The following is a 20,912-nucleotide window of genomic DNA, read 5'->3' as shown; positions in this document are numbered from 1 at the left end:
CCAAGATTTTCAACAGATATGACGATAAAACAAAATTTTCTAATGTAAATAATACTACTAACTTGTAAAAATTTTGCAAGTTAACTGTCAGTTTTACAAGTAAATGACTTGATAAAATAAACTTTCTTGATTAATATTGTGTTTTTGGAAACTGACGTTTACAAATGAGAAACAAATAAAATATTTATCACGGACGTGAAAAACGCGTTTACTATTGAGTCCTACTTCAGAATCGGGGAGACAATAGAAGGAGAGTAGATATATTCTATTCCTAAATGTTTTAGTCTGCTAGAGACTTCATAAGGTGTCCCAATGTTGCTGTAGATTATTATCAATCTTGTCAAAGTATTGTTTCGCAATGTGTTTACGTTTTCCGTGAAAGAAGTATGTTTAAACAAAAGAGGAAGTGTTCGACGAAAGAAGAAAAACACCAGACAGTTATTCAGCAATGTTGATAATATGATGATGACAAACCTCTGTTTGGGTTTTATCTCAACTGCTACAGTCTTCTTTGTCATATGCCACACGATTTTGAAAAGGATGATTACCTATCCTCGTAACATCCAATTCTCTTATATCTAAATGTGAAAGTTTATAGCTCAGCTATCACCACTTTAGGCCACCCTGCACATACAAATATGACAAACACTGAGAGTTTCTCGTTTGAAAATCTGAGAAAGAGAAGTTGAGGTTGTGAATTCTTTATCAAGTTAACATAGTTAATAAATCTGAATCAATTGTAATTATTGTAAAAAGTCATGATAGGTGGCAAGGTTTAGCTGCTCTATAATAATCTGGACACTGATACCACTGCCTATGAGTTTTATTATGTTTAAGCGAGTATTTTCAACTGAATATCCTTTATCTTTCTAGGTAACAAAAATCTGAGGAACAAGCGACTACAACCTGAGATGTAATCAACTGAATCAAGATGTCCTCCTCATCACCGGATCCGTCGAAGAGTCCGGATCATTTGTTGCAATCGAACGAGAACAACGAACTGATTCACCAAAACCAGAAATGCCAATGCAACGAAAAACTACGTGATTCCATTGAAACTTCTAAGACTGAACCATCACATCCTCACTGCTCAACCAAATCAATTCATCACCATCATTCCACGCAAACGCTAGCCACCCCACAGCATAGTCACCAAATGAATCAACTGAACCAAATCAATCAGATCAGTTGTGCAGTGACGAGCATGCAAAATATTCAAGCTTCACCAAAGACAATTCCCAGTAGGAAGTTGTCGAATACTGGATGTTCTTGCCATTTTCAAGAGGATAATCATCCCAAGGATGAAGTTGAGGTTAGGGAATTGAGAAAGTTCGAACCCGACGATCGGATAGAGATTTCTCCACTACCTCCCGCCCTACCTCCGCGCCCACCCCCTAGGCCTAGGTTCGATTCATCACTGAATTCCAGATACAGGACGAGGATGGGTAAGATGTTTTACGATATTTATTTTTGTTTATCTAAATGTTCCTACACAAGTATCTATCATATTTGATATATTATAAGTATCCCAAGACTTGCGAAAGTTGTTTGGTTTTGTAGGAAAATAAAAAAAAAAACAATAAAGAATTAGTTGCCAAGAAATTAGGCAAGGAGGGAGATTGTAGGAAAATAAAAACCAAAAAAAGAATTAGTTGCCAAGAAATTAGGCAAGGAGGGAGATGTGAGAATACAAACAACAAAAATATTTCTCTTCTTATTTTGTGAGAACTTACCACTATGTACTGAAACTAAGAAATCTCTGATTGATGAGATGATTAATTAATGATGAGATGATTAACAACTATAATCTTACAGAAATGATATCATCAGTCTGCGAACAACCATCAGAATTTGAATCTACTTAACCTTAAAAGTGTAAAGGTCATCTAGATTACTACAGAATGAAATCATATTAAGTAATCCTAATAATCACAAAATAAGAACACAAGTAACCCCAAAAAATGGGGTTTATAATTTTTTTTTTTATTATCTGCCCACTTATAACAATCTTCTTTTTTTATTCAATTTCAATTTTTTTGATAACATGGTTGGTAGTATGTATTACTTAAAAAAGTAAAGAACTTACTTAATTCAATTCGATTATACAGCTTGTAACGGAAATATTGCGACATACGAAAACCATAAACTGGAGTCCCGAAGTAGTAAAGTTTTTGACTTTTTATATACGCGACGACCTGTTAGACGTTTATGGAAAACTATGCACATTTTTTTGCAAAAATTTTGCATGTGGATTTTTTCATACAATGAACTATCTCTAAGGTATTTTCAGACCTCTTCAAATCACTTTTATACCGTAAATGACCCACCTCATTTCAAATGGCACGCCCAGTATATATTCGCACCGTTGTAATAATTTATGAGTTATTGGGATTTTAAAAAAAAAAGGTGAATACGGGAGGCCACACATTTCGTGATATTTTTTGCAGAAATTTTTTTTACCATTTTAATTCTGTAGCATTATAAAGCTGCTTGCTGTTTGAACCAGCAATGTACAGGGTGTTTTCAGGAGAAAATCATCGAATTAATCAAAACTCAAGATTTTCAAACTACAACCTATATTTTTCATTGTTTCACTTGAGTCTACGTATAAAAAGAGTATGGGTTGACTAAATGAACCCTATACCTAAAATGGAGTTTTTAAACCACAACACGTGTTTCCCTATTACAATTGTATCTGCAGGTGTTAAAAACTCATTTTGTGAAAATCGTATCTGTTTTGAGTTCAGTTATGGATTTTCATCAATTCAATATTTCATGTATTGTTGATGGATTCTCAAAAATCAGAACTAACAATTTATTAGTATGAATTCATGAAATCCTTAGGCTATTAGTTTCGGAGATACGGGGTGATTCATGAATTTTCACCTAAATTTGCGATAGCCATAACTCTAGAATGCAAGGTCCGATTTCGATCAAATTTTATGGGTTTGTTCACTACAGAAAGCTCTTCCAAACGGTTCATGAAATATCAATATTTTTAGGGCAGTACTCAGAATATCATGATGTTTCTTTCAAGCCACAAAATCTATATTTTTCACATCCCTTACAGAAATTTCGTTATTGATTTGAAAAACTACATGATTTATTCTAAAAAATTCAAATTTCACTTTGCATGGCACACTTGTCACAAGGGAACAGGAATCGGACGATTTCATATTTTATGCCATTTTTTCGAAATGCTGAGTACTGCCCCTGAAACTATTAATATTTCATGAGCAGTTTGAAAGAGCATTCTGAAAATTTGATAAACCCATAAAACCCATAAAACCCATAAATTTGATCGAAATTGGACCTTGCATTCCAGAGTTATGGCAATCGCAAATTTTGGCCAATATTCATGAATCACGCGGTATTTACGAAACTAATAGCCTTAGGATACAAAACAAGCAAGTTTTCTGAAAGGCCTGGATGACCTGCATTCACCATTAGGCAATGGCCAACGACTCATAGTATAGAATCGACAGAAACAATAAAAAATCTCGGTTGTAATTGAGTTTTGATGAATCCGATTTGTCCAAACTGATAATTTTTTTCATGAACACCCCGTACATTTCTGGCCCAAACAGCAAACATCGTTATAATGCAACAGACAGCGAAAGTTGCTGTTTCGTGAATCACTTCACCGATTTATTAGGAGTCTAATATGCTGTGAAATGTTTATTTTTGGACTTGTTTTCTCTTTATGATGATAATTTGGAAAATAAATGCATGTTATTATTACTATTATATAACCCGAAACTGCAGACTTTTGAAAATATTTTAGTGAGAGAGTTCATTGTTGAAAACCCCTGCATGCAAAATTTCAGCACAAAACTGTGGTTTTACATAAACGTCTGATAGACCCTCGCGGTTATTCACTCTATATATAAAAAGTCAAAAACTTTCCCTAATGATTTTATGAAATGAGAATTCGCATTCACTCTAACCATATCCCCACTCTAAATAAAAACCCCATCAAGGACTATATTTTCCTTGTACCTATAGAAAGGTCTGAGTATTCATTTCTGGAGCAAAAAGTTGAGGTTGCATTTAAAGAAAAGAAACTAATCGTCGAAACTCATAGAGTGAGTGCATGAGAACCTCATCAAATTTACATGAAAGTGGAGTATGTAATTTAATATAAAATTGATCTGAAGATTTTGTTCCTTACTTTTTACTCACTATTTAGAACAAGTCAGGAATAAAAATATTTTTGAAAATAAGCTTTTATTTTAATGATCATCAAAGAGGAGAATATACTCCAAATTTCATCAATTCACGTAGAGATAGTAGCTTTTTGCGAGAAAAACACATGAAATAGTTATTTAATCAACAAGGTTATTAATAAAAGCGATTAATGATTGAGATATTTTAACGTGTGAGCGAAACGAGCACGTTAATGTTCGAGATCATTAATCGCTCAATTAATAAACGAGTTGATTACAAGATTTTTCCGTCGACCACATTTCGAATTTAATGTGAAATCTTGATTGCAAAAATTTTCTATCGATACCTAGTCAAATTTCACACCTTATAAATTTTCTATGCTCATATTTATGCGGCCGATCGAACAATTCGAGAAATCCATGTGACATTTTGAGTAAATCACATTGATATCAGTCCCTATTATATCTGTTAAAGAATGTGTGGAGCTGGTGGAAGCTGGAGTTGTAGTACATATAGACTATCCAAATCCGAGAGGCCAGCGTAAACAAACTGACTAACGCGTGATATTATTTAAGGTACTCCTCTTATTGGTCAAAGCTTCAGGAACGCCATGTTTGCAGGTGGGAGTAATGCAGAACCGCATTACGTTTGATTCATTGATTGTATGCGAATTGTTGTGCAGAACTGCAGAGATCATTCATTGCTTTTTCTTTCGTAAATTGGTTTATAGTTGTAGCAAGTTATTCAAGTTACAAGCATTTAAGATAATGTCAAGTACTGATACTGCTGAGGAATCGCGTGTTGACTTAAGTCCTCCAAAAAAGAGACGTCTGAAACGACACTTCAGTGCCGAGATAAAAGATATGATTTTGAATACTTATAAAATTGAGATTATTCAAAATGCAGGAATGTGTTTAAAGGACGTAGAACTCCGAGTTGCTGAGAGACTTGGCATTGGAGCTCGAAGTGTTAGGAGAATTATTTCCGAATACATAAATTCCGGTGTTCTATCACAGCCGGCAACAAATCAAAATCGGACCACCAAATGGGAGTCATTATCAGATTTCGATAAAAATGTAATACGGCGAAAAGTTCACGAGTTTTTCTTCAGAAATGAACACCCGACTATAGAGAAAGTATTAAAAATAGTTAATGAAGACTCGAACCTGCCAAATTTTAAGAAGAGTACCTTCTCTATAATATTGAAAAAACTTAATTTCAAATATGGACGTCGCAAACGCAACAGTTTTTTAATGAACCGTGACGACATTAAATGTTGGAGAAGAAACTATCTCACGAAAATTAGGACCTTCCGTGATGAAAACAGGAAGATTTACTGCTTGGATGAAACTTGGGTAAATGCCGGTCATACTAAATCCAAAGTGTGGACCGATAAAACAGTTACATCTTCTCGGCAAGCGTTACTTGCTGGATTATCTACTGGATTAAAAATCCGTCTGGGTAGGTCTTGAATTTTGAGTTTAACCCTCGGTTTCATAAAGCTTGATCAGAGAATCAACGATCGATTGACGGATGAACGTCAATTAGTTTTCAGTCGATAAGTTGGTCATAAGCATTCTGAATATCATTCTTGCACCAAATAATTATCTATACACCCCCATTTGATGATTCTCAACTGCTACTCCTCCAATATATTCGGAAATATGAAAGTTTCAATGATTTCCTTCGGGAAATCGAATGCCAAATCGTTGATCGAGCAATCAAAGTTTTGTGAAACTTGATGTAAGTACCTTTTTGGTGGAAAACAATTTCAACATTCTTTTTCAAATGAAGTGAATATATTTTTCCAGGCAAAGGGCAAAGAATTATAGTGTGTCATATTGGCAGTGACACTGGTTTTTTAACTGGAGGATTCTGGACTTTCCAATCCAAAAAAACTGGTGACTACCATGAAGAAATGGATGGTCAGTCCTTCGAAAAGTGGTCGAGGGTATACTTCCTAAATTGGAGGAAAATTCTATAGTAGTTTTAGATAATGCTCCTTATAATTCAAGGAAAATGGAAAAAATTCCTAATTCACAATTCAGAAAGAGTGATATCCAACAATGGTTGAGGGAGAAAAATATTGATTTCACCCCTGACCTCATAAAAGCGCAATAGTTGCAGATAGTCAGGCAGAACAAAGAAAACTTTGAAAAATACATCGTGGATGAAACCGCAAAGGCCCAAAATATTACTGTACTTAGATTACCGCCCTACCACTGCGAACTGAACCCTATTGAATTGATTTGGGTCGATGTCAAGAATTTTGTGGCAAATAAAAACACCACATTTAAAATGGCTGACGTCCAAAATCTTTTTCAAGAGGCTCTCTCACGGGTTACTTCCGAAAGATGGAGAAAGTGCGTGAAACATGTCAAACAAAAAGTTGAGGTAGACATGTGGAAACTGGATAATATTATGGATGATATAACAACAGTCATCGTCAACTTAGAGGAAAGTTCTGCATCTTCTGATGACACTACGGGGTAGTCACTTTTACAAAAAAAATATTGTTACACATTTATATACATAGTATTTATTAAAGTGAGAACTTTAGATTAATTGTTCATTACTGAGACTCGTAGATAAGCATACATATTTTTCACCGGAACTGGAACACTCAAAAAGTTTTAAAATATAACGCTCTCGGAATTCAATTTATTAGTACACCTCTGCGTTATCACGTTCTTGACGCGTGATCACTGCATGCTGTAATGTTTACCGCTGGCCTCTTGGATTTGGATATACTATAGATATATTGATTACTCTCTAACCATCATAATTTTTCTGCAACCTCCACAATTCATCTCTTCTCAATTCACCCGCTAGGTACTACGAAAATCAATGCTACATAAAAATTAAATAATTATTTGGGAAGCTGCTGAATACTTCTATGTTCGATTACCAATGACAATAATGCATTAATAGAAGATTAATCAATAAAAGGGTTTATTAACAGCTAATTTCGTGTACGTTAAACAGTACTATTATTAAGAGGTCGGCGGGAAATGTATTTATCTGCTTTTAAGGATTTCTTTTTCGCTATCAATTCACAAAGAAGAAGAAATTTCAGTCAAGGGAATTAATAAAAACGCATGCATGACTACGCGACGTTTCGGCAGTATATTTTCCACCTTCCTCAGGACAAACGCCCGACGTGTCACAACTACATATATTCATTTGGTGTTTGTCGAAATTACGATTCTTCGTCCAAAATATCATAAAAGCACACGGGTTATTTCAAAGCAATATTTCCACCTGTTATTAATTTAGATCACTTCTCAAAAATTGTTTTTCTTGAAAACATTCCCTACCACTCCGAACTTCCTATCCACACGTTCAGTTAGTCATGAGAATTGGCATCAATTTTCGCTTATCTATTTCTGAAATAGGAACTTTGCCTTCAAAAGTGCCCAATTTAGCACATCTTTTATAAGTGCTCTTTAAAGAATGTATAGTGAAATGAATATACAGGGTGAGTCTTCGACTCGTACAAATATTTTAACAATAGTGCCTTGAGGTCGAAAGAAACACTTTTTTCCATTCCATTTTTTCCGATTCGGCCCTGATAAAAAAATAAAGCCTTTTTAAGTTTTCATAACGAGCTGTAGGTACCACCCCTGGAAAAACGAAATTACCTCCAGATCTTCAGAACAATTAGCTAAATCTGTGACACTACACATCTGTGGATCTTTTAAATTTTTAAACAAACATGTATTCAGCATTGATGTTTTTGAACATCAAATTACTCGAAAACGGTGTATCATACGAGAAAATATGAATTCACACAATGAGAAAACTGGTCGACTTGGGTGATATCTGGTGTTCGAAAAAGATTAATCAAATAAATGAAAAAATTTATTCCGAATTTCGTTTCATTCGATAAAACCGTTTGTGAGAACTAGAAATAACATTGTTTTTGTGGTTTTTCAACAGCCTGTGTCTTTTAAACCGAGCTGATTCGAGAAAAATGGTGAACAAAAAAAGTGTTCCTTTTGACCACAAGAATATACGTACTGTTAAAATATTTGTACGAGTCAAAGACTCACCCTGTATAAAATTGAAGATGATTTTTACTGAAAAAGAAGAACTATTTGATTCATTTATCTCTATCATGTAAGATAATCGCTCCATATTACTATGAAGAATGAGATTTTTCAAATACCATAATCCAGATATCCTTCAACCCACCGAACCATTCAACTCGCAGTTTTTTCATCCAATAATATAATCGAATAAATTCTGAACCCGTGAAAATTAATTCACTTCATAGTTGGAATTTGATGAATTGAAGTAGCTGATTCATTATCCAATCGACCGTGACAACACCGGCACAATTTGCATATTTAAATATGGATAGAAAAATGCAGATGATGGAGGACACTTACCTGTCCTCATTGATATTCGTCGAGACCTCTTGAAAAATGATGCATCTGTTGCTCTTCGAAAATTGAATGTTTGACTAATTAGGTATTTTTTATTGCATGATGGAACGTGTTGAGATGTGCACAATATTCTCATTTACATGCATAATGAAATGTCATTCGTACGTTCGGTCGTGGTGAACTGTCATGATAATGAACTTGAATGAGACCGTAAATACTCCTAAAATCGTTTGGAATGCACGATGTCAAATTTTTGAATACATTTCTAAGCTACGGAAAAATGATATATGGGATGTGAGTGGAAAGTTATTGAATATACTAATTAGACGATTTTATACTGTCGAGTTTTTTTACGTTATTGTTCTCGTGTTCTCTTTTCCCACTAATGAATGGATAGGATATTTTGATACACAGTATAACGGAGGAAAGTATTTATTCATTTTAATGCTTGGTAGTTATATACCGAAATTTTCGAAATCCTTTGAAAATATTTAGATAATTAGATAAAAAATTGTGAATGTAAATAACAATAATGAGAAGAATCGTGCCTTAACAGAGATTCAATGATTAAAAAAATAAGAATTATTTCAGATGCATACTACCCGCTTATATGTATGTCAACAAGTAGAGTCCATCAATTCCAAATGTTTCTATATCGAAGAAGACAAAGATTATAGAGTAGAAAGATAGAAAACGCCCTCATATCTCTAGTACTAAAAACCGACTATATTTTGGCCAGTGAAAACACGCTTGACAATGAGATGGCGCTAAAAACGCAATTTGCATGAATCTGTAATTTTTATTTAGTATCAAACTCAACTGTACGTCAAAATAACACTACCACTATATTCTAAGATCCCACTGCAGAATTACTACGTTCATTACGTACACGGATGTTTTTGATATCAAATTAAAGCTAATTTTTTTTCGAATAGGATGATGTATGGCTGCCTGTGAAAAAATGGCCGCAAGTTAAGTCTGCCATCTGTTAAAATAGCGAGATATCCGAAATAAAGTAAGAGAGAGTTAGACTCATTTCGCACCATCGGGTTCTTACCCGATGTTCCGAATTATATCTACTGATATTATGGGATCTTTCACACATGTTCCGGTTTAGTTTCGCACTGGAAAACAACCAGATTGCACTTTCGGCGGCGCTTATCGCCACGAGATTCGAGAGCTTGATGTGCCCACCGTACGGATGAAACCCGATGAATAATTTTTCATTCGGTTGTTTTCCGGTAAAAACCCTACGGTAAAAACCCGTGGTGTGAAAGGAATCTTAGGGTTCTCAACAGTGCATCTGAATTATTCGTATATTATAACCACGTGTTGGAGCTCGTTGTACACAACGCTGTTGATATTATTTATGGAATCACCCTTCGTCGGGCGCTATACGAATATTGAGAGTTCGGGCGCAATGCATATAATAGATTCTAATAAGAATAGTGTCCAAATAAATTAATATCGAAACATAAGAAGAATTTTTTAAAGGGATGATAATTCTCACCAAAGTTCATTCCAAAGACACTGGACGATTTATCATGTTCTACAAGATGTATGCGGCAAAAGAGAATGATGAAAAATTCATTAAAAAAATCAAAGGGTTTGTTTCAACCCACATTTTATAGTTTTGGAAGTCATTTAAACAAAAGGTGCTACGTACGATTTTCGTCAATTCGATATTGCTCAATGCTACTAAGTACCACTGTTTAAAGTTTAGTGCGGAGAATAAATGGTTGGTTTCTTCTGGATGGTGCCCTGAAACCAACATGATTTCTGGGAAGTTCAACTCCGATACAAGTAGAAAATGTATTATGTAATTGAGCTAACACATTTTCAGATGATGAAAAAAAACTCTGATTGCGACGACGATAGTGACAACTGCGATTGTGAAAGCAGCGAGGAATCGGACTTGGACTAGAAAATGTAATACACTGATATAAAATATAACTTGATTCAAGAGACTGATTTTGAAGAAACACGAAAAAAAATTCTTCAGATTTAATTACATTTGTACTTGATGAATAAATTATTTTTTATTATAAAATAAATCTCTCAATATACTTTAAGTTTTTTTCATAATATTCATTACGTAATTATAATTTTGTAAATGTTGAGTCGGCTGGCATCCACCATCCTCATCTAACAAGTGGCGTTGCGCGCCATCTCTTACACTTTATTTCAGATATCTCGCTATTTTAACAGATGGCAGACCTAACTTGCGGCCATTTTTCCACAGGCAGCCATACATCATCCTATTCGAAAAAAAATTAGCTTTAATTTGATATCAAAATCATCCGTGTACGTCATGAACGTAGTAATTCTGCAGCGGAATCTCGTACTACTACAATGGATTTTGCCTCGAATTGTCCAATATACAGGATGTTTCTAAATTATACGTGAACCTTGGGGGAGGTGTTAGTATCACTCATTTGCTGTCGTTTGAGCCATTTTTATTGATAACCAAAAATCAACAGTTTCTGAGAAATATGAGTTCTTGTGTTTTTCAAAAAATTTCATACCTTACTTTGTTATTCTTCAATTTTTTTTTACGTTGACCAAGTTTGATTAAAATTTTGGATTATTTTCATCAGAAAAAGATATGATACGTATGAAAAAAGCTAAGAAAGTTTTCGTTAGAATGCAGTCACTAGTTTCGTTTCAGCAGATTTTTTTATAAACAACCTTTTGAATGTCCAATATCAAAAATAGTGAATGAGTAATCAAAAGGGATCAAGATCAAACCTGGTCAAAGTAGAAAAAATTGACGAAAAATGAAGTAAGGTGAGAAAGTTTTTGGAAAACACAAGAACTCAAATATCTCGGAAACTGTTGATTTTTCGTTATCTATAAATATGGCTCAAACGACAGCAAATGAGTGATACAAACACCTCCTCCAAGGTTTCCGTCTAATTTGAAAACACCCTGTTTACTATCTGAAGTTACTCCACTTGACGGCGAAAATCAAGTAATTTTGCATACCCTGTACAATAAATGATAGAGGCTGCGAGCGTGTTTGGTACATTGGCTAAACCTTCACAAATTTCGCAAAGTGACTCTACAGAAAATTTTTTGAATGCTATTGCTTGAAAATTTGGCCAGAGATAACTTGCACATCCCGCATACTCAGATCTGATCTCAACTGAAAACGAAGGCAAGATAATTCTAATACACGATACAGCAAATCAACATATTTTCGTTAAGAAATCACACTGTAACGAATCAAAGACTTCTTTTCTACGTAGAAAGCTTTCCTTTGCTTTCTTGACTCTTTCAATAAGACATTTCTGTGTACTGTGTAATTCAATTCGATATAAAAGCCACATTCCACTTTCATTCGCAGTTCTGATTAGAGTTCAAGAAATCTGATTCTACATCCATGAATGCGATACTTCGTGAAAAACAAAAAAATAAGATTTTCACGAGGTGCTAATAACACAATGGAATTGGCTTGGATAAATTGATTCCGTCCAATTACCACGTGAAATTGAATATTTAATGGCCATGAAATTGACTGAGCGATAGATGTTTCTGAAAATTAAATACGTATTTGGGTAATTGAAGAATTAACCACTTGTTAGTTAAGGTACCGAAAGCGCATGACTACCCCCAACTAGGGGAGGAAGAGATTCGAAATATTGACTTTCAGAGTGAGATATTCGCAATGATACGCCCCTTCGACAGATTGGTAACAGATATTTTGAGTAAGTCTAAAAAGAGTGAAACGATCAACGAGTTTATAAGTCCAAAAATTCAATTGATAGAGTGCTTTTCGTGTTATGATATCTAATTATACCGTTGACGTTCATCGCACATTATCTCGAGGGCTAGTTTATTCATTACTAAATTCAGGGTGGAAAAAATGTTGATACACTCCTGTTAATGGGATCTAGAATCACTCAGCAACGCAAGGATCAAATTTTATGAAGATTCAAGTGCTAGTGTTCACAGTGGCGACATGGGAGTTGTCATAGTTACCTCAACATTTGATTTCAAGTAAATCCAGTGATCCGAGATAAGTCGAAATGCATGGTTATCCTGTGATGCAAGTGGTCCAGTACCATATTCCTCCACATGCCCTTCAACCTTTTCCTCATGCTTTACCACACCATGGTGTTGGCATTGGTGAGTGCTACTAGATTCAAAATGTGTTTAGCAGTTACATAGTTTATATATTTTGAGGCAAATTAGACGCTACTTTCTGCTTGTACGAGATTTTTCGATATTTTTAATGGCTTGCTTTCTAGTCAAATTAGGAGGAAAACATTTTTTGTAGCAACCGAATTCACTGAAAAATACCTATATTTTCGTATATTTTGTATTCTATTGATAAACACGTAATTAGCTATCAGAGTTTGGAACATATAGTGTGATTTTTGGAGTTGTACGTTCGATCGAATACTATTGAATGAAAAAAACGCCCTGAAAAATGAATGCATCAATGATTTAAATGCTTCTTTGGTCGTTATAAAGAATCAGATATTTATGTTGATATTGAATCACTTCGTCCCTTTCAATAAAGTGAACCATTATTTATATTCTTTTCAATAACTAAATAAATAACAACCCGAAAATTCATCCAAAATTCTCAAAATCTTAGCTTCTGAATTCTGATGTGGAAAAAATCAAATATAAAGAACTGTGAGTTGCATTCAATCCAAAATATAAATAATACCTAGAAAGTTATCATCTTGCATTATTACTCATTACCCAGTTTTTGAAGACAAGAAAATGTCTAAAACAATCGAACTTGAAACTGAATTAAAAGATCTACACTATATCCATTGAGTATTAAATGAGTTCAATACTCAATGCTGAAGGATGAATGTTTGGTTATTAATTACTACTTAACGTGTTCTCTATCATTATAGCGTCTTCAGACATTAACCACGTGTACTCGTAGTGGTTAAATATATCAATAAAATTTATACTAGTGAAAATAATGTATTTCAGTTTCTTGTTTGATTACAGATTTTCTGTAACAGACACAGAAATTCAGTGTTTTTCCTAATGAATATACTCAATTCTGTATATAGGTACAGAATTGTACCTAAGTATATGAATTTAAATATATTAATATATATTTAAACACATACTACACATGTTGAGTCAATAGTCATCAGTTTGAAGTAACGCAAAAAATTGTTATTTTCAGTATTCATTAATTCGTAGAAAAATGACAGGGCTATTTTATTTTAAAGACAACTTTTTTCAACATTCAGAAGTCTGTTATGCAGCCTCTATACGATAGGTATAGGGCAGTTGAAATCTTTTAAATTGCATAAGTTTTCTAGACTGACCGCTGTTTCAGTTCTTTTTTTAGTTCTGGACTTTTTGAGTCGCTTCTTACAGCTTCCCTTACTTTATATCGAAGGGTATATTTATATAAGTCCTAAATTTTTTGTTTTCCTTGGGGCCTCATATGAAGGCATTGAATAGTTGTAAACTTTTATAAAGGATTAGTTGTTTGATTCTTCCTGCTCCTTATACGTTTATATTGATTGTATATCCATACTTTACTGTTGAATTAATTATACACAGTACACAGTGGAAGATTTCATTCATAAGACAAACGTGGTTTTTGAGAAGAATTTTTTAATTTCTTCTCACTCGTTGAAGAACGTCTGCTAACGACAAACAATGTCAACCAAATGGCCTTCACTGCTGCGTTTGTAGGAGCAGTAATGTTCGTTTCTTCTCCATCTTTGGAGCTCTAATTCGTGGATAACGTCTTGAATTTTGTCTCTGAGTTCTGGGAATTGTCGGAGGCATAAATTTATCGTCCACTTACGCCGGATTTCACAAAACTTTGACTGTTTGATCGATAATTCAACTATCAATCGCTTTCCAGAATGACATCTCTAAAACTTTTTTTCTGAAAATTATGAAAAGGTAGTAATTATTGAAAGTCATCCCTTGGGCATATAAAGGGTAAAATTCATTTCAAGAATGAAATTCTGCATGCTTTTTATTGGATTCTCGATTGAAAACAAATCAATCAATATATCTACGTAAATTCTTCTATCAAGCTTTGTGAAACAGGACCTTTAATTCAAAAAAGATATACGTCCGTAGTTAATACCTCATTCAAATAATGTATTGTTCTGATGGCTTTTAGAATATAATGACAATGCCAAGATCTTCGTATTTTCAAATAATGAGTATTCCGTCCAGTTATTTAGAAACATCTTGTATAGACAGAAATGTTTCGTGAGCTTGTAAAAAAAGTTTGCTACGTGAAATTTGAACTGTATGATAGTGAGAAAAATTTCAAGGAGGACTCACAACTCTCAATTTTGAACCTATTATAAATTTTTTCACAATCACCTAGTATATTATTTGAAATAATCTGGATTTTGCTATTTGAAAACACGTTATTACCTCGATAAAATGCAGTTACTGATTTTTATTTATTTTTAATTGTCCATCGAAGTAGAGTGGATGCTGACCTTTGACCTGACCATAGTTTCGGTCTTATTTGATCTCGTCAGAGCAACACAACTTCCATTCCGATTGAAACCGCTTGAAATTGACAAATCCCACTCACATACTGCTCGTAACTCGTGAGTATTATTAAGTACTCGAGCGCCATCTAGTAAGCAAAGGGATTCAACTGAAATCCCCTCTAAAATCTGGAGGGGAACACTTGTTGATATTCATATCAGCGGGTGATATGCGCAGTGGCTTGTGATCAATTTAAGTAGTAGCAGTCAATCAATTACATTTTTTCAATATAATAAAAAGTTATATTTTCTCTTGAATTGATTTGCTTTGAGAATAGTTTCATAATCAAACTTAAAGTCCCTTTTATGTTAAAGCTTTCTTTACACCTACTAAAAATGACAGTAAAGGAAGCTTTAAGTTTAAAGTGACTTCAAATTTGATTATGAAACAGGACGTTAGAAGGGTTCAAGAAAGCTTTAAAATTAATAAGACTTTAGGTTTTACTATGAATCCGGCCGTTAGTTTTTGCCAGGAAATTCGAACTGACTGCAATTATTTATCAAAATCCAATATAAAATAGTTTCGCAAAGCTTAATAATTCCTTCTATTCCATCCATTATATTTATGATCCAGTATTACCCCTGACATCAAAATCACAAAGATGTCAAAATTCCAGTTTACTACGGAAGCCGTTAAATTGAAATGAATGCGGAAATAGTCATAGATCTCAGCTTGCATTGTCCTATTGAAAGTACGGATATTCCCACATTCCCAGTCAGTTGGCTGGCTTATGAGAACTGTGAACGTGCGTCGATCGTGAGGGGTTAATGTAAATATTCTGTTTATATTTATTTATGGAAATTATGATAGATTAGAAATGTTTGTACATTATGAATTTTGCTACTCAGCTGTATGGGGAGGCTGAGCCGCCTCTGACGAGCGACCTTTGGATACGCGTCTGAATTCTTCCTCTTCTACTTCTTGGAGATCTGTCGATCTGTTAATTCTGTAGCTGCATCTGCATCTTTTTCTGAGAGGTAGATTGCTAACTATCTTTCCACCTTTTAGGTGGTCTCCCGAAAGGTCTTGATCCGGGCGGGTTGTTTTCTAGGACTATTTTCGGAAGTCTGTTCTCGTCCATCCGTCTTACATGGTTGTACCACTGCCTCTTATGTTGTTTTCCCCATCTTACAATATCTTGTATCCCGCACTGTTCTCTGACATCTGTGTTTCTTACTCTGTCTTTTCTTGTTTTCCCCACTATTGTTCTCAGTGTTTTCTTTTCGGCCACCCTTATCATGATGGGTCTGATGCAAGTCTTGTATTTGATTCTAACTTTGCTATCCTTGCGCATGTACGGGTTTGACCAGGCTATATCTCGTAGGCATCCGCCTGATAGTGCGGATGCTTTGTTAATCTGGCTCCTTAGGTCTTTAAGTGGGTACTTGATATATCTATGCCCAGATATCTGAATTGCATCACCTGTTCTATGGGATTGTCCTCCACTACCAGCCTACATCTGAGCGGATCCTTCGCGATTGTCATACATTTGGTTTTGCTGATAGTAATGTTCATATTGAGTTGTCAGCTTACTAGGAAGAACTGGAAGAGTTTTCTCTGTAGGTCGTTTTCTGATTCGGCAATAATTGCTGCATCATCGGCGTAGCAACGTACCAACTCTTTCGTTGCCCAGTCTATATCCGAGGTTGAGACATGGTACTTCGTTTATAATTTTATCCATGAGGAGATTAAACAAAAAGGGACTGTCACCCCGTCTAATTCCTCCTGGTGTTGGGATATTTTCAGTGAATTGTTCTCCCACCTTTGTTACGTTATTGTTATTTAGGTTATGGATTATCTTCGTTATGTTTGCTGGTGCCTTATTTTCCATTAATATATGTAGAATGTCTCCCAACCGAACCCTATCAAACGCCTTTGTTAGGTCAATGAAGCGGATATACGCTGGCATATTGTACTCTGTAGCCTTTTCTTTTATTTGTTTTATTATGAACAATGCCTCTGGTATTGACCGTCCCTTTGTGAAGCCCTGTTGTTCTTCAGCATTCTTAATTTGTGTTTTCAGTTTGTCCTTGAGAATACTCGTGAAAAGTTTCATTACTGTGTTTAAGAGAGTTATTCCTCTATAGTTTTGCAGGCAGGTTTTTAGTCCTTTCTTGAATATAGATATGGTGATACTGTTTTGCCATTCGTCTGGTGTTTCCGTTGTGTTTAAGATTTTGTTAGTTTTGTAGTATTTTTATTTATCAGAGATATCTTCGAAAAGATCATTTTTTCGTTCTACTCTCCAAAAATTGCAAAATTTCATTCTGAGGATCACACGAACTCAACAAAACTGAATAGAAAATGTAAAATTTCATAAAATATTTCCCTTCGATCGTTATCCGAAGAAATATATCTAGAGATTTATATTGTTTCAGTTATATTATTATATGACTTTAGCCTTGCGGCTTTCACACTCCTCTCCAGAGAAAAAAATCATTCAGCACAGATATCTCAGATATTAAAAGAATCAAGCTCCGCCAAAACTAATTTTGAGAGAAAGTTAGCTACCAAATCCAACAGAGAGCAGTTTTTAAGTACTTGAGAATCACGATGAACTCCAAGGTCAGTTTTCCGATTGTGAGGAAGCCGTCTGGTGACGTCTGCAGCAATCCACGTGAAACAGCTGACGTTCTGGCCAGACCATTTGCTGAAGTGTTCACCCCTGAGCCCTCAGGGAGCTTACCTACTCTTTCATCTGCTCCAACGAGGAATTATATGGATACTGTTAGTCTCCGAAGGCTGCTCCTCTGCTTCCTGATGTCGATCAGATACTGTTTCCTCCTTGCGTCCTTGGGGTTCATTGGTTTCCAGGTTTCCCCACACTCTTCGTCCAAGTGGATGCTAGATGCTACTCTCTTGTTCTTGCGTACTGCTAGGCACGGCGAGAACTGCTTTCTGCAAACTTGGAGATATAGTTTGGTCCAATTGAAGTTTCTTCAAATTCTCTGTCAGTTCCTTCGGTATCAGGCCTGTAGATGAAATGACAATAGGGATGGTCTTGATATCGTTCAGCTTCCACTGTCTCCCGGTTTGTTCCTCGATGTTGCTGTATTTTGAAAATATTTTGGATGTGACTATTTAGTAGGTTGTTGTTATTTGGAATTGCCACGTCGCTTATATGAATTGTGCTCTATTCCCATCTTTATTCAGGTCTAATGTGTGTACTTTTCCTGTCTGTGATAACCGTGCGATCCCAGTAGCGCCTCTGATGATCATGACCAGAATCTGGATGATTATTGTAGTAAGGAACCTTCTATGTCCTTAGAGTCGTGATGATATTTTATAGCCAATTCTTGATATAAAATCTTGGCAACAGCATCATGCCTATTCTTGTACTCCGTGACTGCGAACTTCTGACATCCCTCGGTGATGTGCTTCATGTGACACATAACCATAACGACAGCTATCGTCTGCCACTGAGGTGACCTTATATAAATCCTTGTTGGAATCACTTGATCTTGGATGGCAATGGTGAACCCCTCTGTTTCGGGAAACAACTTCTCGGAAGTTAACCAGTAGTTCGACGCAGATATGTCGACGTAATAATGGTTGACCTCGTTCTGGTGTCTCCCATGTAAAGATTTACCAACTAGCTTCTGCATTTTGATTTCATCAGAGTGTTCGATCTATGTGATCCCGTTGCAGCTTTAACGGAGTAGAATTATCAGCATCACAATCTACTCGATGAAGTTCTGATGAAGCAGCCTTGTTGAGGAAATAGTCCTTCAAGTTCCTGGACATATGATAGGACAAATCAATAATTCCTCGACTTCAAAAAGATGTTGTGGAAGCTCTGTTCGTTCGATTGAACTTTTAGCGTGATGTTTTTGATGTTTCGTTAGCATTGTTCTCATTTTTCTCTGTAAAGCCGCTAAATCGGTGGTGGTCCAAGAGATGATACTGAATGATTACTTCAGTGTTGAGCAAGCGTAGGTACTAATCGCTTTAATCAAAATCGTGGTGTTTCGACCAGTTTTCATTATCCTTCTCAATCTTGATTGATCCTTCTACCTTGTTCGATCTCTAGATACATGCACGTTCTCCATCTTCCAAAGCTTTGACTTCTGCACTTTCCTTAAGTTTGAATGTACTGTCTTCTATTTTGCCTCTAGTAACATTGAGAGGGCGACATTGTTCCAGTCCAAATTTCATTTTTATATCTATAGAGAATTTTTCAACCTTTGCATCTGTTCCATTTGGTTTTTAGTAGATGCAAAGAGTGTCAAGCCTCATCATAGTTTTACTGCCGCTCCTAATGGCAAATCCAGATTCAGTGAAAGTGAATCTATGAGACAAGGGGTTCAGAGCCCCGCAGAACCATAGTGGACATAGCGACTCTTGTTGAAAAATTTCGCGTTTTATTGGTATACGTTCAGCAGTGATGGAACCATCGGTTGCTTTCATTTCTAGACTGGTGCGCCAGGTTGATATGTTGTTTTCCAGGAACATAATAGTACTGGGATCCACCTTCTAAATCCTCAAGATCATCAAGATTCATTCGTGGGGTGAATATAATGCTTTTCTGTAATCTACAAACGTAGCGTAAAGATTCCTTCGTTTAGAGAATACTGAATTGCAGATAACTGAATCTATTATTGTATCTTCGGCTGTCTTTGGCGCATTCTTGTTGTGTGGCGATGATTTAACCCTTTTTCAATGGTTATGAATGCGGTTTGACAATCAAAAATATACTATTGCTTCTGAAATAGCAATAATAATTGCTATTATCATAACTGATGTATATTATTTTGTTTCAGCTAGTTCAAATACTGGGGAATCGAAAAAATACGTATTCTGCTGTACAGTATGTGGAGGCCTGGTCACGATTTTAGGATCTCTCTTCTTGACTGTTTATTTTTTATTGAGATCACTCACATCAACTTTAAATTACTTCGAAACTATCCCAACTTTTGTACCTGCATCATTGGTGAGTACAAGACAGACGGGAAGATGTGGCGTATTCATTGATGAATTTTTTATTACAGCTGATATTCACAGGAATACTGATTATGATCTTATCAAAGAGGAAATACCGAAATAATTATTTGGTGAGTAGGTAGTAATGATTCTTACTCCATTTTATATTTCGGGTTTATGTTTATAATTCTTCATTAACATGAAATGTAAAAATTGTACGGAATAGATCGCTAGTTTACATCGACTCAAATCGAATATTTCATAGTGAATATTGATACAGTTTTCGCGCCAAAAAAGTGGGTTTTCAGAATACGTACATTCCGTGGCATTCATGCGGAGATACAAAACCAAATTTTCGATATTGTCCCTTTTACTTTTTTCATAGGAATAATTAATTTATTTTGTATTTTGTTTATGCTTTATGCTGATGGTATATTTGTGAATAATATCGATCTAAGAGCTAAGCCAACACGGATTATTGATTGACATTTTGTGACGTAAAAATGCCATCCCCCAGTTCAACCTTCTTCGAGTGGCATTTGCAACCCTCAAGATGCTAGGATGATAGCATGTATGTAGTACACACTACGAAGCGTTTTCTCCGCAGTACATTTCGGTACAAAACTTTGACATGAAGAGCCTTTGGAAATGCCTAAGTGTTGGAAATTTGAAGACGTCAAACGTATTTTTGTCATTTTAATTAGAGTTACAAAACTTTTTTTCAACGGTACATTCCAATACAAAACTGATACAATACTTCAGCATAAAAAAGTGAACATAAACGAGCTTGGGGGTTAGGAACATGGACCAATATGGAAGCATGCTGTATAATACGATGCTGATGATTAGAAAGAAAAAAATTTTTGGGAAAGGTCGGTTTTTCAGATATTGTTTGACAGATCGCGGTCGAATTTAGCAGTGACTTCCGAA

At 35.2% G+C, this 20,912-nt stretch overlaps 1 protein-coding gene across 2 annotated transcripts in view; it reads left to right on the top strand.

Moving 5' to 3' along the window:
- LOC123307337 overlaps positions 1 to 20,912 on the top strand; it is a 69,954-nt gene that overhangs the window by 31,537 nt on the left and 17,505 nt on the right. Inside the window, exons 2-4 of one of the 2 annotated variants that reach the window (XM_044889597.1) lie at positions 874 to 1,445; positions 19,823 to 19,992; positions 20,051 to 20,113. In XM_044889597.1, coding sequence (XP_044745532.1) covers positions 932 to 1,445; positions 19,823 to 19,992; positions 20,051 to 20,113 — 747 coding nt within the window. In that variant the 5' untranslated portion in view covers positions 874 to 931. Of the gene's footprint in view, positions 1 to 873; positions 1,446 to 12,427; positions 12,684 to 19,822; positions 19,993 to 20,050; positions 20,114 to 20,912 lie in introns of those variants that run through there. The other variant, XM_044889598.1, reaches the window with a different exon arrangement.

This window comes from Coccinella septempunctata, chromosome 2 (genome assembly GCF_907165205.1).
Source record: "Coccinella septempunctata chromosome 2, icCocSept1.1, whole genome shotgun sequence".
NCBI classification, from domain to species: Eukaryota; Metazoa; Arthropoda; class Insecta; order Coleoptera; family Coccinellidae; genus Coccinella; species Coccinella septempunctata.
This window is presented reverse-complemented; position numbering and strand designations above follow the sequence as displayed.